This window comes from Clinocottus analis, unplaced genomic scaffold, assembly GCF_023055335.1.
Source record: "Clinocottus analis isolate CAN_PGR_092001 unplaced genomic scaffold, fCliAna1.0.p SCAF_2, whole genome shotgun sequence".
In the NCBI taxonomy this organism is placed as follows: domain Eukaryota; kingdom Metazoa; phylum Chordata; class Actinopteri; order Perciformes; family Cottidae; genus Clinocottus; species Clinocottus analis.
Genome location: NW_027175931.1, coordinates 6083708 through 6109816, shown reverse-complemented (window position 1 = coordinate 6109816; position 26109 = coordinate 6083708). Strand labels below are relative to the sequence as shown.

The window sequence follows — 26109 nt, the reverse complement described above, 5'->3', positions numbered from 1 at the left end:
AATGTTTTGAATTCCAGAAGACAAAATTGTTGATTTCTTGATAAATAGTTGATCAGCTTCCACATGAAATAAAAACCAATTAGCATTTACTTTGCTTTCTTTATTATCCTTAGTTGTGATTTATCAGTGTTATTTTTCTCTTTTGTCATGTCATATGTTTCGTAGTTAAATATAATGTATTATACAGCATATAACTGCGGGTAACGATGAGATTTAATTGATTTGTAATATATTAACCTGCTTTTATTGTGTAGGAACTTCAAAAACAAGTACCCACGGTCGCTTATTTATGACGTCATCAGTTAATGGTTTTCAATCGCTGGTCGCACTTTCGACATAAGTGACTTGTACGTTTTTTTCAATTATTGTTACTCATCAAAATAAAAAAAAGGTAACACGTTTACGTATAACATGCACCGTGTCGTAATATTATATTTGTTATAAATATATATCTGTTAAATGTGTATCATCTTTTTTTTTGTAAACATCTTTTCACGAAAATGCGTCCTGCGACAGTCATTTAGATTGTCTTAGATGGATTATGCTAACATGTGAGCAGTTGTGTCATTTGGTTTGAAAGCTACGATTCTTAACAACTCTTAACACATAACAACAATTCAGTTAGGCCTAAAATTAAAGAGAAACGTTGCGAACAAATTAACGTTATTTGCATAAGTTTATTTACCTTTTCGGCTTTTGAAAACAGTGTTAACATGGTAGCTAAAGTTTAGCATGTCCTCTGTCAGCCACTGAGACCTCATCAGGAAAGCAAATTTAGTACAAAATGTCTGCGTGTAAACGGCTACTTCACTTTGTGAAGCACCGAAGCTTATGGACGCATGTTCGGAGAAACGTCACAACATGGGCTCCTGTCGGAGCCGCTTTCAATGCCAAACATCAGAAACGACCCAACTTGTTCGAGAAAAACGTGGTTTGTAATAGTCTTAAATATTGTCTGCTATGTTGCAACGGCGCTACACGGGTGCACACAGCTTCAATTAAATAATGTAGTCTAAATGGAGACTGCATCGGTTCACGGTAAAACATAATGTGTGTGTTTGACCTCTGGGTGCAGGGTTTGTTTGGGGTGCCAGAACTCAGCTGTCCTGCAGGCTTCCAGGCCGCCACAGAAACGGCTCTGAAGAACACGCAGCGTCTGGTGGAAAGAGCCTGTTCCTGTTCTCCGGGGGTCGAGACGGTCGAGTCCTTTGACCAACTCTCAGATGGTTTGTGTAAAGTGGCTGATCTGGTGAGTTCAACACCCCAAATGGGCCTTGTGCATGTCTGAAAGCTTCTCAAACTGCTGCTTCCTCCCCACCCCCTCCCATGACTGGTGTGTTGAGCATCATGTGCCCTGAATGCTTCCGGTGTTGTCTGAAGAGCTGTCTGCCAGCAGTACATGTTCTTACTGTTACAGGCAGACTTCGTTAAAGTAGCACATCCAGATCCAGCGTTTCGCGAGGCTGCAGAGAAGGCCTGCTTAGAGATTGGCACGGTTGTGGAGAAGTAAGTGGTACCTTAAGAAAAAGTCTTACAAAGCTGTGCACTAAAAAAAAAAGGCACCCAAGCACACCTCGCTTGTGAGCTGAAAGAAAACTTGTGTAATGCTGGTTGTTAAAATATTTTTTTCATGCAGTCGTCAGTTGAGACAAATGTTCATGTGAAGATGTTTGTGTGTTTCAGGCTGAACACCAATGTTGAGCTTTGCAAGAGCCTGAAAATATTGCTGGAGAGCCCAGACATTGTGGCTCAGCTGGACCCCGATACAAGGTAATTTTACCGTTGTCTTATTCAGTACATGGATAAATATGATTAATAGTTTATCTCTTTCCATAATTACACCAATGTCTAATGATAATATTCTGTCCCATAATGGCAAGTTATTGATTGTATTTCTCCTTTTACTAGACGAGTGGCAGAGCTGTTCCTGTTCGACTTTGAAATCAGTGGAATTCATCTTGATGACAAACTGGTGAGATGATCGTAACACGTGGGAACAAACAAGTTATCAATAATATGTGAAGACAACATGGTTTTAGTATATGTCTCCCCTGTGCAGTGTCATTTACTAAACTTGCTGCTTTTTTTTTTCTCTGCAGAGGAAAGAGGCAGTCGCCCTCCACGTAAAGCTGTTGGATCTAAACAACGAGTTTCTGGTCGGCTCTCACCTGCCAAACAGAATTGCGAGCTCGGCCATCCCTGAGCATCTGCACATGCACTTTGCAGACGAAGGAAGTTTTATCCAAATTGGGGGATTACATGCAGATTCCCCCAGTGACTTGGTATGTGCTTTAGTTGGTCTGGGTCACCAGAGAACATTTCTCGCTTTTGTTCAGCAGGTGGCAGTGTTGCCATATCTTTGATTAAGGGAATTGTAAAAATTGTTGTAGCCAATATCTTCTTGATTTTAATTATACACAATTGAATTTTTCAAAACACCCAAAAATACTTAAAAAACATTTTTTTAATAAAATATCGGCTCCTCCCTCCTTTCAGCATTTGCCAGAGGTATCTCTAAAATTGTGCAAATAAGCTCTCGCTTTAAGTTGCTGACTTTAATAATTTTTTTTAGATCTTTCAGATCTTTACATTATACAGTTACAAAAATAGTTATTCTCTAATCTTAATATCATATTAGTTATGTCTCATAAAAGAGGCCGAAAGCACCAATCAGACAAAAAGAAGAGAGCACTATGATGCAGAGATAAATTAAGTCCGAACACAGTCTAAGTAACATAAACACTACAATCTCACACTGCAGGTAAAGGTAAAGTTATAATCACTGTCCACATTTGACCATTAAAACATCTCTCAAGAGCAACTCTCGATGAGCAGATTGTGATCGTCTTCTTCTTCACGTTCGTTGATATATTGCTTGATATTATATCTGCTTGATATATATTTCTCTTCATTCTCGTCCACTTGTAGGTGCGAGAAATTGCCTACAGGATTTACCTCTATCCAAATGCAGATTTGATGGAGTGTCTGGAAGAGCTGCTGAAATGCAGATACAAACTGGCCAAACTGGTGGGCTACGACTCCTACGGACACAGAGCCCTGAAGGGAACGATGGCCAAGACACCCGGTTAATATGTCTCTTTGATTCAACATCATCATAGATCCTGAATAATCCGTGCTGCAACTGTGTGGTTGTAATTCATATTTCAGAATCCGCAATACAGTAATTGGTAATAATAAAAAAATTCACAAGATAATGTTTATTCATTTGTTATAACAAGCCAGAGAAACAATTTTTCAAAAAAGGCTCTTTTTGTGCTTTAAGAGTTTAAAATTGCTGCAATTTCATTTTTATTTCTGTTTGTAGAGACGGTGATGAGCTTCCTTCAGTTGTTGACAGACAAGCTGTCAGACAGGTACCGTCTGCTCTTAAAAGTTTTGGTCAAAGATGTGAAAACATTTCAGTTGATTCATTTATATATTGTCTCTAAAGACTGCTGTGTCATTAAACACTGTTTAATCATCGCTTCCCTTTGTAGTCCACTTTAAGATGGGGCCTGAGACCCAATAGTCCATATTACCTGAAATGAGAGGTCCGAATTTGGATTTGACCGGTTCTTGTCACGTTTCCGCCGTTGATTCCCATTTCTGTTATATACATTCAGTGTGCTCGATGTGACGCCATGGACAACCTCGTCAGACGCATGTGAGGGTCGTCAGCTTGTTCTAGTTCACTTTGACCCTTCCAGGCTGTAAAACCTCTACCATGTGTCTGGCGATCTACTTTCCTACAGCTGCCAGCTGTAAAAAAATAAATAAAACCGCGAATCCACTGAAGAGATTTTAGTCGCCTGAGATCAAAACGACTGACTAAAAGCAGGCAGCTCACGTCTCTTCGGTTTTGCACCTTCAACATCTCCATCTATCCATGCACTGCTTCCATATGCTGATCTGGTCTCCCCATAGTTTGCATGTTGAAGAGTCCTTGAGCAAGACACTGAACCTCCAGTTGCTCCCCGGGCGCTTCACAGCAGCCCACTGCTCCTTAAGTACCAAGGATGGGTCAAATGCTGAGAATAATTTCCCCACTGTGGGATTAATAAAGGAATATACACCCTCTCCACTGCACATGTTCCAGTCCATCTGACTGTGTCTTTTGTGGGTTTAAAACCTTTTAAAATATTGCACCGTAGCTCGGACTGTAAAATACATGAGTCTGTTCTCATATGTTCACTTGCGCTCGATTCTTGTCTGTCTGAGGATGCGGAGTTTGTGGGAGAATTTGGTTTTATAGGTGAGGAACCAGGATATCGGTGGTGCGGAAGTAGTTAACTTTATTGGTGTTGTATCAACAGATGGGCAGCTTTGGTACTAAGTGCTACAGCACACCCTTTGTTTGGTTTTGTTTCTGTGAGCGTTGTTGCTGTGGCTAGGTTTCCTCGTTGTGTGCGCGTCCTGGGATGACTTGTGGCTTGTTTGCTTTGGATTCTGACTTGTGGACCCTTTTTGATGAGCATTTCCGCTTTCCTGCACTACATCTGTCTCGTGTTCCTTCAAAAACACCTGTAATGCACAGTTGCTACTGTTTTATAATCAAGAACAGTTAAGGAACTGTGTGTTCCCATGAAGCACCAGCTTTGGTTTCTCCTTTCATCGCATGTTGACTCACTCACTCAGTTTAGCAGATTGTTTGGACTTTCTCTCCGTCACACTCCCTGCGCGCAATCCCCAACAGCCCAAATATATGCAGTCAGGTGCACCTGAGACTCCAAACTGCCCACAGGTACGAATGTGAGCCCGTGGGCCTGGCAGCCGGTCCGGGGTGTTTCCCTGCCTTCAGCCACATGCATGCTGGGATAGGTTTCTCCTCCCCACTCTTTGACCCCGAGTAGATACATGGGTAAGGACTAGAATGAATGTCTCAAGGCAACAAGCTCATAACTGTTTTCTCTTTATTTTGCCACAGAACCGCCAAAGACTTTACAATGATGGTGAACATGAAGAAAAAACTCAACCCTCACAATTCTGTGAGTGATTTTTTTTTAAAAATAATTTCTTTGTTTCAAAACATATTCCTTACACAATTCCCTGAAGTATTATTTACACAATGGTTTAAAGCCGTTAGTTGTAACATCCACTCTTCTCTTTTAAAACGACTGTAATTCAGTGTAATTGGATATCGCATGTTAATAAAATACTCCCGGTGTCGTTTCATAGGAGCTGATGCCGTGGGATCATCCGTACCTCAGCGGCGTCTTGCGTGCTGAAAGGTGAGTAGTATTTTATGAAGCTTATTTTTTTTCAGCCTGCTGTTATCTGATGAAGTCATCTTGATCAGGATCTAGTTCGTGTTCAGGCCCTGAATCGTTTGTTTTAGGCTCAGCATTAAATTAGACACGGCGACATTCTTGTGGTCAAATCATTGCTTTTTTTCTTCATCATGTGTTGTTCTAATGTTATTTTTACTCTTTACCTAATTTGACTTTGATGACAACCAATGCACCAGATGTGGTTATTGTGAAATTTCCCTTTTTCCCTCTGGTTTTTAAAGAATCTTTAAAAAAAAATCTTAAAGTTGCTGTAATAATAATTATAAAAAGAAATATCATCTATTTTTTTTGCTTCTTTGTTTTATAATGGGTGCATCTTAATGTGACAAACAATCTGTTTTATTTTTTTATTATTGTATTCTGAGAGCACGTGTTTTCCAGCAGCACAAATTGGAGCGGTACACTTAATCGTTCAGTCATTTATTAAAGCCGAACATTTATGGTTTGCAGATCCCCAAAATAGAAGAAGTTGCTTTTTCGGTTCCATTTCTTTGTAAATGGAAGGAAGGTCTTTTGCTTTTGGACTGTTCTCTGCACACGAGGAAAGAATGGAAGACATCTGGATCAGTTGAATGAGTTGCAGCCGTTACCAACAGCTGCTAATATGTTGTAATACTTTTGCTCTTGTTCCTGAAACACTTATTTTTATGCCTTTTTTTTATTTGAAAGATCCAGTACAGAGATACGGAGGTGGGAGGGGGTGCTACAGAGCAGTTGATGGTCTGCGCCTCTCGGCCACCAACTCTGTTACTCCAACTTATTACAACTCATTTAAACAGTGATCATCTCTGGCATCAAGCAAACTTAATCTCAAAACTCCAAGATGCCATATTGCCATTGAGTGTCTCCCAACTTGAGCAGGTATCTCTGTTCTTAATGAACTGCACATTTCCCGCCCTGCAGTCTCCGGAGACTAATAACACATCAGGTCAAACGTTCCGGAGAAGTTTGAAATAAATCTTTATTTCAGACATTATGGATCCCTCGTGTGTCCTTTGGATTTAAGCGGCCGACAAATCGTCCGCGTAACCATGTGCCGGTGACTGTTCCCAGAGCTGCTGCTGCGGAGGAGGGGATCTGCTCGCTTGTCCTCCCCTCTGCAACGCTCCCATACATTTCTAATCTTTGCCTTTTTTAGGGGTTTTTGGGCTCTGCTTGTTAGCAGGACATTCCAGAAGAAATAAGGATTGCATTTAAAAAGCGGTTTCCCCATCTGAGCTGCTTCTGTTTCCTGCTGTACGCAATTTTAAAAGGCGCACACATTGTCCCAAAAGCTGTTAATCTCTCGTCAGCATCGCGTGCTTTTTCTCCCAATCATTCACTCAATCATTTTATCTTTTATCTTTATCTCTGCTTTTCCATTAGTAACCATTTAAACTGGGAATACTTCTCTCTCTCTGTCTGTCTGTGTGTGTGTGTGTGTGTGTGTGTGTAACAGAGCCATGCTCAGCAGCCGCAGTCTGTTATTCATCACTGATAATACACTAGATGTGTTGTTCAAGCTAAACAAGCGTTGTGGTTTGGTGGTCTCCATCTAAGCTGCCTCGTAGCGACATGAAAGCTCCATTTTAAACATGCGTCCACCTCCCCGCCCCCTCGCGATGGGCTCGTGCTGTCCTGTGGCTTTGTCCCATCACGTTGATATCCCAAATGTCGACTGGTCAGTGGAGTTTTAGCCGGACATCTACAGAAAGGATGTGCTCAATTTGAACAGGGTGGTCATTGCAGTTCTTTCATCTGTCCTGTTTGTTCATTATTGGTGTGTGCGTGAGGACTGAGTGGTGGTTTGGGACATTTAAACTCTTATCTGGTTGTGTTTTTAAAATGCTCATGATTTCTTTAAAATGAATCGGTTTGTTTTGCTGGTGGCAGGTACAACATAGAGCCCAGTCTGTACAGTCCATATTTGTCTCTGGGCGCCTGCATGGAGGGTTTGAACATCCTCTTCTCTCAGCTCTACGGCGTGTCCCTGATGTCCGAACACGCCGGTGCCGGAGAGGTCTGGAGCGAGGATGTCCGCAAACTGGTAAATCTCACTTACGCAACAACATGTCTGTGTTTGTGTCAATGCCTCCTTTTTAAAATGTTGTTGTTTGAAGTCTGTTTTAACACGAGACACCGAACAGAGACGGCGTTCTACCGTGTGATAGCCAAGGGGTATTTTTTAAAGATCAAAGTTTTTCCAATACTGTGCGTTGAATTTGTCTTTGTGTGTGTGTGTGTGTGTGTGTGTGTGTGTGTGTGTGTGTGTGTGTGTGTGTGTGTGTGTATGTGTGTGTGTGTATGTGTGTGTGTGTGTGTGTGTGTGTGTGTGTGTGTTTTCCCAGGCTGTGGTACACGAGACGGAGGGATTAATGGGATATATCTACTGTGACTTTTTCCAACGGCAGGATAAACCTCATCAGGTGTGCATACACAAATCTACAATGTCAAACGTACAACGGAATACAATACATCATATTGATAGTCAAATTTAAATTTCTTGTTAGTAATTGGACGCCCATTGAGTTGATTAAAGCCATTTAGTTTCCCGTTAATCAGTTGATCACCCGGCAGTTATAGAATATGCTGTGAAGTAATAATCATTAGATGCCAGAAAAGATACTGTTAAAATCAGTTCTTCTCCTCCTCCCTCCCTTCATTCCCTCCAGGACTGTCACTTCACCATCCGTGGTGGCCGGCAGTGCCAGGAAACGGGTCAGTACCAGCTCCCGGTCGTGGTGCTGATGTTGAGTCTGCCCCACCCGACCAAAAAGGCCCCCACCCTGCTCACCCCCGGCATGATGGAGAACCTCTTCCATGAGATGGGACACGCCATGCACTCCATGCTGGGACGCACACGCTACCAGCATGTGACAGGTGAGCTGTAAGCACAGATGTGCAACTTCAAAACTGTGTTGAATTCAGAGCGAAATTATAAATGACCAAGTGAGACAAAGATGTATGAGGCTTGTGCACGTGTATCGTCCACGACGTGTTATTCAAACTGTTTACCTGGCAAACGTTTGACATTTTCATAAGCCGTGTTGAAAATGATGGCTATGCAGTTCCCGAATTTCAGTAGCAAGAATTGTGTTAAAATAAAAAATATGCAGTCCTAAGTTATTCATAGCGGTGTGATGAATTGGGTGAATCTGATAGCGTGGGCCCAGAGGAGCGCTTCATGCTTGGCAAGTAAAGCTGTCAGTCGATACTGTTTCTCTTGTCAGATAAAGCTGATGGATCTCTTCTCCAGTAATTCAAGATCCCACAGATATTTATTTTACACTAATAATGGTATCCTTTCTCTCAACTTCAGGCTGTTTTCTTGATGGACACCATGTTTACAAATGTTTAGACAGGCTGTGTCTGTCTAAACATTGTGTCTAGAAGCTCACGGCAGTTACATCACCTGTAACTTTAATCCTATCTTTTTTTCCTTTTTTTAATCCTCTTTTAAATCTCTTCTGGTATCAGATGTTGCACTTGGTATTCCATTTAAACACCTGTTGATGGTTAAAGTCTCGTACAGTACTGAGCACATTGAATTTGTGTGCCGGGTCAATTCTGTAATGATTTGGCCAGACCTCCCCTTTTGTTTAAATGTGTTCTTGTATCTGAGCTCTGACATCCTCTCCTCCCCAGGAACCAGATGTGCGACTGACTTCGCCGAAGTCCCGTCCATCCTCATGGAGTACTTTGCCACGGACTATAGAGTCATCAGCCAGTTTGCACGCCATTATGAAACTGGACAGGTACACCTAACCCCTATAAATACAGATCATCTTGAACCACTAAAATAATGCTCAGTGGTTTGAGAGAGATGTTTTCCAATACACCAGTATTATACTTTTTATTACTAGCTAAATGTTTTGGCTTCTAGCCGGGACATTATTTACAAGTCGTTATTTATGAGTCACATCGGGAGTTATCGTGCCGACTTTGAAACATGACTGCAGGGATGTACTTGAGATGAGATGAAAGGACGTCTAACTGTCTGGTTTCTTCTGTTTGTGTCATTGTCTGCTCAGCGTCTCCCTGAGAACCTGGTGGCTCGCCTGTGTGAGTCAAAGAAGGTGTGTGGAGCCGCAGACACCCAGCTGCAGGTATAATGACCAACCTCTTACACACACACACACACACACACACACATCACTTACAATTATATCTGAACGTCTGTTCCACCTTTACAAGAACACACACCTGCAGAAAGAGTGTGATCGTCAATCCATCAAGTGCAAAAGCCTCCAGTCCATTTTGAATGTGTCTTATCGCAAACATTAAACAGCATCTGCTTGTTTTTCCAACTGTGTATCATTAATCTGATGCAGTGTTTGTCTGATATTTAATTAATAAACCATATTACCTTCGTTTTCTTTGTTTTTAAAGCTGCTGATTTGGGACTTACCTGTCTTTTGTGTGTAGGGCCTAAAATGCAAAACTGTCTTTATTTTCTTTTATTATTTGATTTGTACGTTCAGGACTGATTTAGTTTTTTTCCGGGGCAGATTTTCTATGCCGTGTTAGACCAGATCTACCACAGCCAACCTCAGAACCAGAGCACCACCGACATCCTGAAGGAGATGCAGCAGAAGTTCTACGGCTTGCCTTATACGCCAAATACGGTACATCTCCATCTTTGTGCTGTTCAACGCGCCGTCTTTGACGGTGTCTCTTTTAATACTGTGTCTGTAGATCCATTGCCGTCTTTGAGGTTTGATCATTTGGGGAAAGTTCTGCTTGTTCCCTTCTCTCACTGCTCCATTGATCTCAGCACAGAAACAACACAAGCTTGGACGAGGAGTCCTTTTCGCTTTCTTCTCTTTCTCCTTCTCTTTCCTTTCTCTCTGGTTTTATATCGTTTACCAAGGCACAGCAGCGTTTAAGGGATTAAAGCCCCTTTTTTTTTTTTCAAGTGCTGCTAAAATAACAAAGCGGAGGTAAACTTTGAATGAGCTCTCCCTGGGGGAAATATTTGAAACTCTTCCTCCCGGTCCTTTAATGAAAGCTCTCCCATTTCCCCCACTTTTGCAGCTGTGGTCGAGTGGGTGAAGCGAGGAGGGAGAAGTCATAATTTAGCCAGGAATGGCCTTCATAAAGCCTTTACTCTGGGCTGTAATTATGTGGGGTGCCATCAGGAATAGAGATTACAGAACCGCTGTATATTCTCCCAAACGTCAGAGTCCAGGGCAGCGTTTTCTCCTCACGGGAGTCCTCCCACTCTCCTGCTCTCGTCCTGCTTTGAAGCTCCCTCTCCAGAAATCGGGGTTCATGTCATATAGTCTCCTCAACTTTTCAAACCGCACTGAAAGATCTAACAGACACTTCGCCTCCGTGTGCACGGCTCCCCACGGCCGGATCGTTTTCCTCAGTTGAACTCCGCAGCAACGGAGGATGATTGCGGCGCTTTAAGTTACTTGAATTGGATCATCATTGGATCAGAGCAAGTGAAAACAGATTTGTTTAGACTCGTCAACGACAGACTCTACTTAAAACTTGTTTCTTTAAAAAAAAAAAAAAAAAAAATTGCCCTCTGTTTCTCTCCGTCTCCACCGGTCCTCATGGAAACACGACTCAGGAAAAGTTTCCACAGCAAAGTGAACATTTGAGTGGCTAATAGCTCACGGAGAGCGCAGATTATAAACATGAGGGTGATGCTGACATGTGTATAGTTTATAGAGCAGGGCTATCATTTCCCAATGTGTGCAGCGAGAGAGAGGGTCAGCTGTAAGTAACACAGACCACATGCTCACCCTTGAGCCCAAGATAATATTTGGAAATAAAAGGCAGAACGCAAGATGTTCTGCTCGCTGTGTTGACATATCTTTAATCTGCAAGTTTTGGCTTCACAAGCTCCTCTTATGTTTTTGTATTAATGAGCAGTGTTTTTGGTGCACACTCAAGCCCACATAAGCCACACTTTCCTGTAGAATTTGAATGCAGCATGAGTCTTTTATCTCATTTACAAGAGGAACAGCGTTAAAAGCCTCCTCTGACTTTGTCTCCTTTTTTTTTTTGAACGTCGGGATCAAAAGGATATCTCGCCGACGTGTCATCCACTGTCGCACAAAATGTTGACGTTAATCATTTGATGTGAGGCAACAGGGTTGGAAACAGAAAAGAGCGCCTGAAAATCATCTCTGTGGTGCATTTGATGACGTGTTTAAAGCGTCTTGTCAAAGACTCAGGGCAGCACACCAAATGGCTCTTTAATAGCTTCAAAAAAAAAAAAAAAAATTGTTTCCAGAATGTGAGCGGCCACAAACCAAAAGGAAATCCAGGGAAGTCAAAGATTCCTCGAATGAAAAGCCGGCGAGCTCGCGTAGATTTCAAACTTGAGCAACAACAAAAAAAGGTCCAATATCATTATTTATTCAATTTGTTTTCCATGAATTAAAATAAATTATGTAAATTATTTGTTGTCAGTGTGTAAATAAGCTTCAAGCAGCTTTGACAGACTTCTAATCTATAGGATCGAAGACACGGCTTTACTGCTGCGTTCAGCTGACCAAGCAAATTCCTCTTTGTTTGTCCTCTGTTCTGGGAGCCAGAAGTGCCCTCAGGAGATCTTTTTGCTCTCATTAAAGGCCCCGCAGCCCAGAGGAGCTCGTCAAGTCCACACTACCAAGCGTCATCATTTTAAACGCTGCTGGATCGCCCAGCTGTTTTTAAAATGTGTGACACTTTGAAATCCAGTCACATCATTTTGAAGGTATTTATGTAACATGAAAGCGTATGTAATATACACCATTTTCTATAACGATGAAGTTGTTTTTTAGTTAAGTCCTTGTGTCATTACAATGACTTTAAACTGCTTAATAAACACTGTTAATACATTTTTATTAGAATAACAGCATAGTAATTTCAAGGCTTGATTATGGACTCCGCTATACCTCCTACCTCGGACGTATTTTATAACAGGTGACTTTTCTAATGTATTAATATTATAAGTATTCAATGCCTCATAACATATGAACTCTGGTCTCCCTTGCTATATTGTTTGAGATCATTTAGCAGCTACAGAGCCAAATGTATGCATCTGGAGACTAAATGAAGAATATTCATACTGGCAGAGTGACTATTGGACAAACAGGACTCCAAATAAATGCTAATGATTCTTCAAATATTCTGGATTTGTAAATTCGCAATCATTAACTAACAAGTTTGCCCTCACAACTACTTAATAATATGTCAATGTTGTGTTTATAGTGTCTCTGCTGCCCCCAAGTGGCCAAAAACAAGACCTAAAAGATTTACATACGTCGCTGGCATTTCTCAGTCCCCATTTCATTCCATTTCAATGCTTTTACACCATAAAGTTGTTTGCCAGGAGCTCAACGCCATTTGGCGAATTAATAAATGTGTGTAACGGTTTATCTCCTGGATCTCGAATCGCAAACGTGGTGCTGCACACTCATCCCCGCGTTGCACAGACACGTTGCCGTTGCAGAAAGTTATGAATTGGCCTCGCAGCGTTCTCATCATTTAAAGGTTTAGTTTTGGGCTTGAAGTGATTTTAATGACTTTAATTACCAAAGACAATCAAATGTTCCAGGATTTTCTCTACGGCGCAGGTCATTTGTGTCCAAACGCGGTACACAAGTCACTCGCCGCTGGAGTATAAATCATAAACATGTGTGAGGCGGAGGGAGGCGTCTGCAGGTCTGTTATGATTTTGTTAACTATGGCAGCTGCTGTCTTTCCTAAATGGCTGAATGTTTGAGTGTTTGCCAGCCGAATTCCCCCCTCGTCCCCGTTCGCAGAGATCATAAAAGGGCTCGTCTTTATAGATATGTGGAAGGGCCCCCTCAGGCAACCCAGCGAGAGCTGGAGAGAGAAGAAGGGGGCTTTCTCCCATTTTAGGAATTTCCGTGTTTTGTCTTTTTTTTTTTTAAAAGAAGGAGCTGTCGGATCATGATTTAATGTTTTGTTATAGAGGAAAAGCTGCATTTATTCCAACAAGATAATAGCGTCAATAAAGACGATGGAGGCAGCTTAAAAGATGAAACGTGCGTTTGACCCATTTGTCAGCAGACATTTACTACTTTTAGGATTTATTTGTTCTTTATAATCCGCTTCAATTTAGTTGTAGTGCCCAAATTAAAACGGACAGAAGGTTGACGTTCACACATGCAAGACTTTTAGTTCAGTTTAGTTTTTATATGTCAGTGTACGGAGATGGGTTTTTTTATGACCAGTCGAAGTTTCCGTTGCAGTTAATATATTTTTTTTTTTTTCACTGGAATAGTTAGCTGCGGTCACGGTCTTCTCTCAACCCGTTTTTACGAGCAGAACATTTAAGCCTTTTAAGGCTGTGATGTCGTCCTCTGCCACACACACACACACACACACACACACACACACACACACACACACACACACAGAGTTCTGCACAGAGGTCTGCCATCACTTCTCCCCTCAGTGAGTTAGAGCCACATCCAGTCTGGTGGAAGTAGAACTTGTTGACGTCCAGATTATTTTTAAATGCTTTGTCTCTGAAGGTGATAATGTTGTGGCTTCATTTTTTTTCAACGTTATTTCCTCCACAGGCGTGGCAGCTGAGGTTCAGCCACCTGATTGGCTACGGGGCCAAGTACTACTCCTACCTCATGTCCCGTGCCGTGGCCTCAATGGTGTGGAAACAATGCTTCGTCCAGGATCCTTTAAATAGGTGAGACGGCTGCTCACGGCTCCAACATTCAACAGCAGAATATGTAAAGGAGCTGAAATAGGAGGGGGGGGGGGGACTTGAACTTCCTTTTTTTAGATATTCCTTTATTAGTCCCGCAGTAGGGATATTTCAGAAATACAGCAGCAAACAAGGTGAAGTGCACACAAGAGACGTAAAAAATCGAAACAAGTAATATAAATTAATAATAAACGGTAAAAACCGTAAAAAAAAAAAAAAAAAGAATTCATTTGGGAGACAACTAGTTCATTGCCTGATATTTTGGGAAGTTTGAGGTAACTTTAATAAAAAATAAATTTAAAAAAGTTATTGTAACATAACAGCATGGAAACTATTTTTGTAAAGCATCATCCAGTGTTGCATTTCGAGAGCTGAGACGAACGCCTGCTGACAGCCCGTCTCCCCCTGTATACCGTTAAAGTCTCTGTCGCCTGACATCCGACATGTCATTAATATGAAACTCACGCCGACTTGGCAGCTTTTCCGATGTAACTCGCAGACGGGTTCGCCTCTGGACAAAGCACAAACCCTTTGTTTGTTCGCCTCCACCGTGTCTCCATCGAGTGGAGCCCCGCAGCCTTTTTCGCCGTCACTCTGTCTCCCCGTCTTCCCTTTCCCTTGTGAGATTGTTGTAGTTCCACCTGTAGTCGTCAGATCTCGTTATTTTCCTGTCACCTGTCCGTTGTGAACAGGCAGATGAGGAGACTTGGCCCCGGGCCCCGAGTGGCAGCGGTGGAGTTGTTGACGGCAGAATTCAGGCGTCTGTAACCGCATCTCTTTCTCTTCTGTGTTTGTCTTTCCCCTGCTCGTCAGGGACATGGGTGAGCGTTACCGTCGGCAGATGCTGGCCCACGGAGGAGCCAAGGAGCCCATGCTGATGGTGGAAGGTAACTTACCACGTCCAACCTTTTCCTTTCACACAATGTTTCAAGAATATTTCCCTGTGACCTATTTCAGTACCAGTTTATCTGAACATCAGACTTATGAATTGCACTTCTTGGCCTCAGCTCACCTTTTGACCCCAAAGCCTTACGGTTAAGACACCTTCTCTTCTCCAGGAAGATTTAGCTCATTTGTGCCATTTTGTTTCATCTAGGAATGAAAGTGTCAATCCGTTATCTTTCAGTACCACCGCTAAAAAGGTTTTGCATAATTACTGTAACGTGATGCTGTTGAATTTGGTTCGACGGCCTGGAGAGTCAACGGCTTTCCAGCAGAAAGACAGTTCTTGAAAAACAACATACTGATGACTGGATAACATTTTTCAGTGGGAAATGCGTAAAAAGTTTAATGAAATCAACATTTTTTTTATTTATTAGTACTAGTTTTGTTTTCAAATGTGTTATAACATATTATAAAGAAGAAATTACATGATAAATAATGGTTTGAAAAACGCTACATGAAAACAGGAAATATTGTTATGTATATGTGTGAGCACCATGAAACGACTCTGAACCCAATTCCTCCCATGAGGGATTATCAATCTCTAGCATAAACTAGGGCAAATTAGTATTTCTATATCTATAGATATAGATATATAAGTAAGATTGACCTGGTCACGTGGTGTCCATTGGTGTTGAACGTCACGTGAGGGGAATTGTGGCTTCTTCTTCCTACAGAAGCAGATGTGAGTCCGTCAGTCAGGTTGTAGTTTTTTCAGGTGTTTTCACAGCTGCTGCTGTTGTGGTTTGGCTCGCTCGGTCCTTGAGCTCCCACCACGGCACCTATTTACCCGTTTGACACAACTCCCAACATCTCTTATCTTTGTTTACAACAAGCAACCCGGAGACACGGCAGCCGCTGCTCGAGTCAACTCCCTCCGGCAACCATTGCAATATTCGTGCTCGTCCAACCCTCTTCAGTTATATGATCTGTTTAAAAAAAAAAAAAAAACATAACTCAAAGACATGCTGCCTCTTTAATATAAATATATATGTATATATATATATTTTGAGCACAGACAGAATCCAGAAGGCAGGAAATGCAGACATAGATGATGATGGGTTTGAACCATGCAAATGGCTGACTCTGCAGGGTTCAGACACAGACGGGTACATTCGACTTTGCGTTTAACCGACATTTTTCAGCCGTGCAAGCAGCGTGACTGGCGATGGCATCGCCAGTCAGTCGGAACTCTGATTGAAAGACGGGCATGCTAACCACTGAGCCGGTAAATTAGACCATTTTTATTTGGCAGGAAGTTGAGCATCACTGAACTTGCATCATCATCATCATCATCATCATCATCAAATAAATTGTTTTTCGAATTAAAAAAAATTCCTGCAAAGCTCGAGGCGTTCCCATCAGCCTCGGCTGTACTTAGCGCCAAGTAGCAAATGTTTGCATGCTAACACGCTAAACTAAACTGTTGAACATGGTAAACGACATACCCGCTACACATCAGCATGTTTTTATTGGGACATTGTGTGTAGCCCAACATGTTGGGACGCTCATGAGATGGTTTAGAGTTCAGTTGCGTGGCAGTAGACTTTTGTTGGTGCGTCTGTTTGTCACCAACAAACTGAAGTTATTCAGGTTGTCATTGTAGCAGAAGCTGTAGTTTCTTGCGTGAGGAGCAAAAGCAACTACTTCCTCCCGTCTCGCTTCCCTTCATCCTCCCCTCACTTCCTCCTCCCCTGCTGGAGCAGTCACTGTGGCGTGTCTGGACAGGACAAAAAGAGAAAGAGAGAGGAGAGGGATTAGTAATATCAGGTGACATTTAGGGAGTGTACTGTAAATCTCTCCCTCAGGGTCACCTCCTCGCTCCTCCTTCAGATTGTCCCTTTGACAGCTCCAACCAGGGCTGCACCCAGCTTCTGAAATTACAACCAGCAACAGATCAAATCCTTGTCATTAGATCTACTATCCAATTAACTGTTGTTGAACTGACAATATTTGCTTTTATGGCTCCCTTTGAAGTGAATGCTACTCTAATTATAGGCCAAGGCCCTGTGTGCAGAATAGTTATCAGGGTCATATTGATCCCTGTGGCTGTCATTCCCAGCCATAAGTCATTGCACAAGTCTTCTATAAAAATGTCTGCTTGTACGGGAATAATACATACACAAAATGATTTCATTTTGCAACAGAAAATGAATCAATTTAAGAGCCTTGAAATTGTTAAATGCTGTTTGAAGTCTCATATTTAGTCTACTGTACACGTGCAATTATGATAATCATCTGCAACCCATCTCTTTTCCTTTTTTTTCATCCTAATAATATCTATTCCATGTCTGGAAAAACGCTCAAATGGAGATAAAACAACCTCATATTTTAAAAAGAGACTCATCCAGCCGCCTCACCATTTTGACGGCGACATATGTCATCATAATTTACCTTTTTAAGGTCACGAAAAGCCGCAGTCAGGAGTTATAAGAGGACATCAGTGCATGTGCTGAAACATTTAGCTTTTCAACACTTTTCGCTGGCGGCTTGAGAGGTTCATAGCCACCATCTTGAATTCCTATGCGGGGAATGGAAAACGGTTTGGAATAGGAAACACACTTTTTTATATCAAATGCAGTCTTTAGGCCAGAAGAGAGCAGAAGACTGTGAGAAGGACGCGGACTCCAGATCCGACCCGTGACGCGTGCTTCTTTCCAACAAAGATGGAGGAGGAGGAGGAGGAGGTGGTGGGGGTGTAACACTGCGTTGCGACCCCCCTTTAGGCGAGGTGCTGGACGGGGCCACGAGGGCACCCGAAGGAACCCGAAGCGGACCCGGCGAAGGCGAGTCAGAGGCCAGTCTTTATCGGCACGGCTCCTGGACGTTCCCCGGGAAGCACGGTGTTGAAATGTAAATCCGGAGCCGCGGCGTAAAGGACGGAGTGAAATAATGAGTCGGGAGAAAAAGTGAGAGTAAGAGGGCAGACCGAGGCGAGAAAGGGAAGGGGAGAGTGAAAGGCGATCGACTGACTGAACTGAACCTCGGCTCCTGCCACAGAGAGGGCTTTCATGGCCCAGACTGTTCCCATAGCCCCGACCGCCGAGCTCAGAAAATGGATCTACCGCGCGGCTCAGTAGCCCCGGCTCTTTGTCCGAGGGCAGCGTGGATGAATAGTTCATACGACTGCCCGCATAGTCGCTAATAAACCCCGAGAGCACGGTGGTCCGCGCAGTCCCACAGCACTCTGGTTCAGGCAGGACTGTACGTCATTGTCACCAGAGGAGAGAAAACTTCACAGCTAAGATGTGAGGCTTTCAAAATACACAATTTATTGCCCTTCCATAAAAGCTGACATGATTTGTGAAGAAGATTATCCTCAGTGCAGGTTCAGAGGGAAGTGTCTCATTCTTGATTTACTGATTTGTGCGCTTGCCTTTTGATGACTCCAGCGCTGTGAAGAACAAAGTGATACAAGTTCTAAAGTCTTAAAGGAGACATGTCTTTTGAAAGACTCGCTTTGTCTCTGGAGCGCCTGCCGACCCGCAAACCGACAACCCAGTCAGTTATTGTTTGTTTTGTTTGTTGTTGGCTTCTTTCAACGGAAAACATTCAACAAGCCATTCAGGTTTGTCTCTCCTTCCTCTGTGACATGCGGGCTCATTAGAATATACAGCCCACGGCCTGAGAACCACATTTGCACTGATGCACCACATTTTTCTCGCATGCCAATCAGAGCAAACTGTGCTCTTTTTTTTTTCCATGAGGGAGGCTTCTCGAGGCGAGCGCTAAAGCTAAAGCTTCTCAGGTTCAGGTTCATTCAGGTTTTTTTTGCAGGTATTTAGTCATAAATTAAAAGTTTTGGACAGAATCAAGTTTTGACCTGATGATGGCGCTCGATGAAGAGTCAGAGGAGGACCTGAACCACTTTCATGGCAATCCATAAATCTAAAAGTTGTTGAAATATGTGTCTTAAAACCACAAACATGAACCTCTTGGTGGGAGGGGAGGAACCTTTAATTAAAAAGTGAACCTTGGGGGGGGAAAACTGAGCAATTGTGAAAATAAAAGCCCAAAAGTGTGGCTTTTTTTGAAATGTACGGTATATGAGAAAATTCAAATAGTTCAAATGGGCCCCAATGAGACGTCGTCTGATAACGTGAAGCGGAACAAAGTGAGACAGAGTTTTAGTTCAGAAAATTCAAAGTCGACCTTTTGCGAGAGGATGTTCCCATATTGTGCTATGATTTGGGTCCGAGTTGGACCTTCCAGCTGCATCGTTTCAAGGAATCATATTCAAATAGCCCTAGTGGTTATGCCATTTTCCAGAAAAGGGCCTAAAATAGGTGGGTTTCACCGAAGTCAGTGGGATTCATCCTCTGGGGAATAAGATGTCAGAAATAAATCGACCCACATTTTCAACCAAAAGATCCAAACTACATCTTTTTTTTTTTAGCTTCAATGATTTGATTTTGCATTTTGTTACCGAGTAATTTCCTGCGGTTGTTGTGCTGAGTTTTGTTTGGCTCCTCCCCCCACAACCTGGCAGGCTCCTCTTCAGGGAAGGCCCTCACTCCACAAAGAGCCTCCCTGTGCAGCGTTTGTCATCGCGCTCGTCTCGCTCACTTTCTGGGGCCGTCTTAAGTGCTGTTTGTAGGAAAAGCTTCCTGAACTTCAAAGGAGTAATTACAGAGGCAGTGAGCCAAAGTTGGCCTCCAGCTTTGACAGAAGCAACTGCTTTTCACACCTCGACATGTTTCAAATGGTTACGAGCAGCAGCTGAACGGCTTCTGAGGCAACCAGGAACATGTTCTGTAACGTGTGATCACCAACTCTTAAGTGACTTAAAGCTCCGTGTGCTCGTCGTCGTATTGAGTATTTTTTTTTTCATCCACATACAGGGAATGCGACGCTAACTCGTTACTGCACACTGCCGTTTGTGCCGTTTTTTTTTTTTAAATGTAAAAATGTGGTGTACTGCTGCTCCCCTGCAAGTGGATATAATAGGCCTGTAAAAGCAACCAATTAAATCATGAAAGTACCGAACACAGCCGAGCCCAGGGGACTGGGATCAATGGCGCTTTTAAAACAGCCAGTTCCAGCGAAGCCGTCCGATTGGTTAAAGCCACTTTCCAACAATGCTGATTAGTGCTCTGATAGCAGGACGGCTGTATTCTGCTGTCGGAGCACTAAACGTGTGAAAGTGCTTTCAGGGAGCCAATAAAGAAATATATTGGTTTCTGTGGAAAAGCCGCACTACTCCAGAGGTGGTGGTGGTGGTTGTTGTTTACTTTGAATGACTAATGATCCAAACCTTCAATCCATGTTCAAGATGTCCTCCACCCCACACACACACATGGGTATACTGTTTGCTGAGATGCATTCTTCTCAGAGCAGAATCGCAGACACTTAAACTCCATTTTCAGGAGAGTAAAAAACAAAAAACTGGGCGGTAACTCTGATGTTTGATGATTCCCACCAGCAGTAGCTGCAGGCTGGGCCACCATTTTGAAACATTTCTACTAAATTCTTGTCCCCAGAGCGGTCATTACCGAGGCTCAGAGCTGTTAGCCAGCCACACAGGGCTTCATCTGACTGATGCCCATCGCCCGCCACGCTTTAAGTAAACAGATCATTCTGGGCTCGCTGTGTTCGTTCCCCTGTGAGAGATACGGCTCTGTTTACATGCAACATGTTATTTGACTTTGAAAAGTAAGAGTAGAAAAGCTACGAGGTAACTATGCTGCGAAGTCGCGGCTTCTTTTGAGGACCAGAGGTCGGAAAATGGTAACAGATTTAAATATTCACCAAAAATGCCCATGTCGAGTCATTTTCTTATTAAAGCAGGTGGCATTAGTGGAAAAGCCAAAAGGTACGTTTTAATCCTGTACATGTCCCCACTGCCGGACTAATAAAGGATTATCTTCTCCTAAGTACACCTCCGATATCACATTTGATTCCATTTCTCAGTGGGGAGAAGCTCTCTAATCTGAAATGAGACACTAGCTGTTTTGACTAAAGGGTCTGTGATTTGAACGTTCCCGCACCAGCTTGGAAAGCTTGACCAGAATCAGAGAACGAGCGCCGCTCTTTGCTTCCCAACGACTTCTCTTGAGCGAGGTGCTCAGACGCCGGCCGCTCCAAACTGCAAAGCGGGGCTACAGATGTGAAGGAAGCGCCACCGTTTTTAACCGCTTTGTTTGTTGCGTGTCTTTTCCGTCTTCTTTTTTTTGTGTTTTAAAACACCTGCCTAAACTCTGCCGGCCAAGTTGGCTCACGCTCCCCCGGCCCTGAGTTGACCGTAACGGGGAGAAGCTCGGTTCCTTCAATGGCCGTGTCAGCGCCATTATGAATGGAAATGGAAACTCTTAAATACGAGATGACTCACAAGGCAAAGCCTCCGTCCTTAGCCCCCCCCCCCCCCCCCCCCGACAAAGGACACAAAGCAAAGCCTATGTTTGGTTTGGCGCTGCGGGTCCTCGGTGCGACGCCAAGAGAGAGTTTATATGTCCGCCCGCTGTAATGCTGTCAACCCGCTCTGCGTCTGTACGGAGGTTCTGCCGTCGGTGACCTCAAGAGACGGGAACTCCTTGTCACCAAAGCAGTTCCAGTGAGGTCTGCGGATGATCCAGTGTGTGTGTAGAGACGATGTTTTATGGATAAGCAGTGATGTTGAATTATTTTGATGTCCTTTTTCAATTGAATGTCAATGACATTGGGGACCTTGAATAAAGCGTCCAAAAGCATCCAGTGTCTGGGTTTCCATCACTAGCCGCTGTGTTCATACTGTATTCAGCTTTTCTCAACCACCGGCGTCAAACTCCATGTATGTGAAACTGTACATGGCCATTAAATCTCATTCTGATAGAAAACGTAACGCCTCAAAAACCTAAAAGCTGAGTTGGAAGCCTAAGTTTCGATAACCAGTTGCGTTTAAAAATCCCCGTGCCGATCGAGACATAGCATCAGTGTTTTGCCCCTGAAGCAGGGCCACACAATGGAAATATGTCCCTAAATACATTAAATATGGATTCATTATCGCCGGCAGTGATGGTTGGGCTGAGCAGAATATTTACTTTCATCGTGACAGAAGAATAACACTTAAAAGCCCAGTATATTTTTTTCTACTTTTTTTTTTCTCAAGGTTTGTTTATTCCTCATTTATTTAAAAGGTATTCTGCAGATGTTTTATTTATTTTTTATCAATCCGAAGTGATCCTTAAGGTTGAGAAAGCCTCCTGTAGCTTTGCCCCTGTGGACCGCAGCGCTCCATTAACCTCTGTGCTGCATCCATTTACGTTAGTTTCACCTTTTTTTTTTCTTCTTTTGTCTTTTCTTTGTTCCTGTGGTGTGCTGATGGTTCCCTGGCGATCTGTTATGTCTGACGCAGCCCCGCCTCCCTGTGTGTATCTAGCAAAGCAGCTCCTCAGATCAGATCACTCCTCCGCAGTGTTGTTATGACTTTGAGGTTATCTGTGCATTCCTCTCCAACTCTCCCAGCGATGTGGGCTGAGAACAGACTCACTCCTCACTGGCCGCCGCCGCCGCCGCCGCTCTTCATCTACCGCCGGTCGCCGCGTGAGACCCGGGTGCTGGCGCCCCCCGAGCTGTCGGTGATGAGAAGCCGGCGAGGGCGGCCATTGTTTACCTGGCTAAAACCCCTTTCAGGATCGCGCCTCTCTTTGCATCTCGAACTTTCTGTCTTTCCCTCTCCCTCCGCCTCTCTCGTCACTCCTGTCATGGAAACGTTGCGTGTTAAACACAGTGGCCTGTTTGCAGGCGAGAGTTGCTGGATCCTCCCATCCCTCCGCCGTGGAGACGCAGTCAGGAAATTACACCTATTAGAGAAAGTGCCGGTGACGCTGCAGACGGTGTTCGGCGAGTTCAAATTAGTGGCTGAGCCCGCAGTCTGCCCGCGTTGTGTCAGGACGTGTGTGGAGTGGCTTCACTGTGGTTTGTGCGGTGCAGATGAGCACCGGGCGCTCCTCCACGCTTCCCTTTGTGCTTCCAAGAAGCTGTTCTGTGGCTCTGACCTCTGACCTTTGGGCCAGGTTTGGCAACTTAAAGGGGTGATATTCATGCAGGGATTAGTCGAACATCTCATTGACATGTCATTATTCTTTTAATCTGGACCGAGAATAAACTTGATCACATTTTATTTCTTACAGAGTCATCACCTGACTCAGCAGTTCTCAGTGTTGAAGCGTCTTTTATTTTGTCGTTTTTGGTTTTATCTGCACACGTCGTGAACTTTGCTGTTAGCGACTTGCTGATGAACATAGTGGCTTTTTGAATTTTAGCATTTTTTTTCTGCTAAACTTATTTTACAATGTTTCTTTTGTATATTTCTATGACGTACTACTCTTCATGACATTTTTATGGCATGCCCTGCCATCAAATTTGTATTTGTTTTCTTAAACATTCTTCACAATTATATATTGCATAAAATATTGAAATGTTTATGACTTCTATTTATTTTTTTAATGGCATGCTTTATTTTTAAACATTCATGACTACTATAACTTTTTATGGCATGCTATTTCATACATTCTTAAAGGCGTTTCTCTGGCACATTAGACTTTGACATTTTTAATGAAATGTTTATGGCGGACGTGAAGTCGGTTTATGAAGTCAGCCGCGGCCGCAGGCGTTACGTTTCCGGGCCGTCCGGCCATCCGGCCCTTTATTGTGAGCTCTTCAAATTTGGCAGAGACATCCAGCTGGATGCGAATGTGCTGGTCAAAGTTCACCGTGACCTCACACACAAACACGTTTTTGGCCATGACTCAAATATTGAGAGGCGGAATGGTGACAATTTCACACAAATGTCTAATAGTTCTTCTGACATGTTGTAATGATTCTATATGCAATGAACATTTTTCAAGTTATTTCTTTTGTTGCGTACTTATACGATAAATTGTGCAGCGGATACAGCAAAACCTCCTGCAGCCCTTTTTAATTAGGACGGTCGTTTACGGCTGGAAACCCTTGCTATCATGTGGCTGCCTGGTTTCAGGGATCCGGGGTCCTCGTGGGGGCACCGGGTGCCCCCCTGTGTGCTGGTATCATCTTGTAGCCGAGGGGTAGGGAGCAGCCGGTGGGTAAGAGGAGATGATAAGCTCTTCTCTGGTGCTCTTATGCGAGGCGATTCTCCGCAGGCCGGGCCAAACGCACACTCAGTTGTGTGTCTGTGCGTGTGTGTGTGTGTGTGTGTGTGGGATTGACTATCCGCATCTTGCCGTGTGTGTCCATGTGTTAAGGATCGCCGTGTAAAACTCTTTCGTGTGTCCATTCATGCATGCCTGTGTGGACATGCTTGTGTTTGAGCGAGTGAGTGTGTGTGTGTGTGTGTGTGTGTGTGTGTGTGTGTGTGTGTGTGTGTGCGTTGGAGGTGACCCGTGCAGGAAGGAGGGGGGAGAGGGCCTATTTACATTGGCAGCTACACGAGGGGAAATGAACTGACTTCAAAGCGGGCGTGCAGCTGAATTGTAAAGCAAGCGAGGGAGTCCTTCACGCATGAGCTGGCAGACAAGTTCTCAAAACACAGACAGACATTCCCAGGACTCGCTCGCAGGCTGCACTGACATATTTGCTCTGCAGCACCAGTCACAGTCTGCTGTAGCCAGAGTGTGTGTACTGGTGTGTGTGAGCTCAGTGTCGCCCCTATAAAGCACTACGAAGTGCACAGCATGCATTTGTTTTGTTTTATTAAAGGTTGGAAATGAAGATGTTAAAGTTCATAGATGTGTTTTACTACATGTTGGATCTGAGGCCAGAAATGAGCTGTGTGGATACCTTTTTTAGGGTTTCTGTGCCCGTTTACATTTATTCTATATGAGAAGAAAAACAAAATGTACCACTTTCTGTGTTTATGGATTAGGTATAATATTATACTTTGCACTCATTTCACATCAAATATTGAGCTCCCATCCGTAAAATACATCATTCTTGTGATGATGACGTTGCAGAAATGGAACTGGTGCAAAAGTTTCAAGAGCAGACGCCGGTATCCGTGGGCTTAATTAGATTTTAGCTTCATTTGGGATTTTTTTTTTAAAGCATTTCTTTTTTTTTTTCAAATCCATTTTTTTTACCTCAAACTGCTCTCTTTTGTAAAACCACTGCAGTGGCTTGAGCTGAAATGTTCCAGAAAGCTGCACTTTTCTTGTCAGAATGAGGTGAGATGATTGGAAATAGAAAACCAGTTCATCCCAGTGCCCCGCCAGTTTCTTTTTCCTTCCCAGAGACAGATGTGCATTAGACACACACACACACACTCACACACTTCTTTAAACCCTGCTGCTTGGTGTGTTTGTGCGACAGGGATGCTGCAGAGACAGCCCACCATGGAGGACTTCGTGGAGGCGCTGGTGTCCGAGCTCGACCTGAACTTTGAAACCTTCATCATGGACTCTGAAAACTGAGGGATGCCTCCTCTGGCGCCATGGAAACTGTCTTAAACCGCGACGAGGCAAAGACACGAAACACTCGTGATGCACGCAGACGCCGGGCCCGAGAGGTGAAGGATGTGGCGGCAGCGTGCGCGCTCATTCTTATTTTGTCTGGAAATGAATTAACGTTTTATATATCGCTGGTCATTAAAGTCACATTGACTTGTTTTTATGTATTTGGTTAATTCCGCCGTCAATATGAGATAATATGGTAAGAATTTAAAAATTCCAGATAATTTTTTTTTTATATGATTGCAGATTATTACAAACTGTGTCCCATTTACAGACACTTTCCCCAAAGCTCCGGACTCTTGTGTCACCATTCATGATTTTAACCGTTTTGTTTAATATCATTAAAAAAAACAGTCTTGAGTTTGTACATACATTTTTTTCACCTTCTTAGTAGCACTGAGAGTTGTTTACAAAAGAACAGAAAAAAGTGTGCTCTGTAATTTAACAAACTGCCATAAATGTCTCTAAGTTTCTCTCAGAATACATATGCTGGTTATTATTTATCTGCCTTTATCTTATTAATTCCATGACTAGTAAAAAGTTGTTTTCAGCTCACATGCTGGCAGAATATTGGACATCCTGATTAAATCAGAGGAGGAATACTTCATCTGTTCTTCCCGTCATGTGGTCATTGTTTAGACTTTACATTAATACTGCTCCATCCGTTTTGTCTGTCAGGAGTTAGGAGGAGGAGGAGGAGTTGTGAGGAAGAGGAGGAAGAGGAGGAGGAGTGTTTGGTGCTCTTGAGGTCAGAGAGAGAAATTCGGCTTATTAAAAAAAAACAACCTTGTATTACAAACTCGTGACA

General features: G+C 43.2%; 1 protein-coding gene across 1 annotated transcript; it reads left to right on the top strand.

The window, feature by feature from the left end:
- Positions 1-551: 551 nt before the first annotated feature.
- Positions 552-26020, top strand: LOC137790889 (mitochondrial intermediate peptidase-like). The gene is made up of 19 exons (XM_068585465.1): positions 552-931; positions 1076-1249; positions 1418-1506; positions 1684-1770; positions 1909-1972; positions 2100-2282; positions 2929-3085; positions 3326-3374; positions 4925-4985; positions 5176-5228; positions 7161-7314; positions 7616-7693; positions 7940-8147; positions 8913-9022; positions 9299-9373; positions 9776-9892; positions 13817-13938; positions 14770-14843; positions 25162-26020. The coding sequence occupies exons 1-19, from the start codon at positions 785-787 to the stop codon at positions 25260-25262; spliced, it is 2103 nt and encodes a 700-aa protein (XP_068441566.1). The 5' UTR covers positions 552-784; the 3' UTR covers positions 25263-26020.
- Positions 26021-26109: the final 89 nt, after the last annotated feature.

Excerpts from the sequence above, each read along its gene's own strand:
- LOC137790889 (XM_068585465.1), top strand. The coding sequence starts at position 785 with ATGTCTGCGTGTAAACGGCTACTTCACTTTGTGAAGCACCGAAGCTTA. Across the intron at positions 932-1,075 it reads ACTTGTTCGAGAAAAACGTG|GGTTTGTTTGGGGTGCCAGA; the intron begins GTTTGTAATAGT and ends CTCTGGGTGCAG. Across the intron at positions 5,229-7,160 it reads GGCGTCTTGCGTGCTGAAAG|GTACAACATAGAGCCCAGTC; the intron begins GTGAGTAGTATT and ends TGCTGGTGGCAG.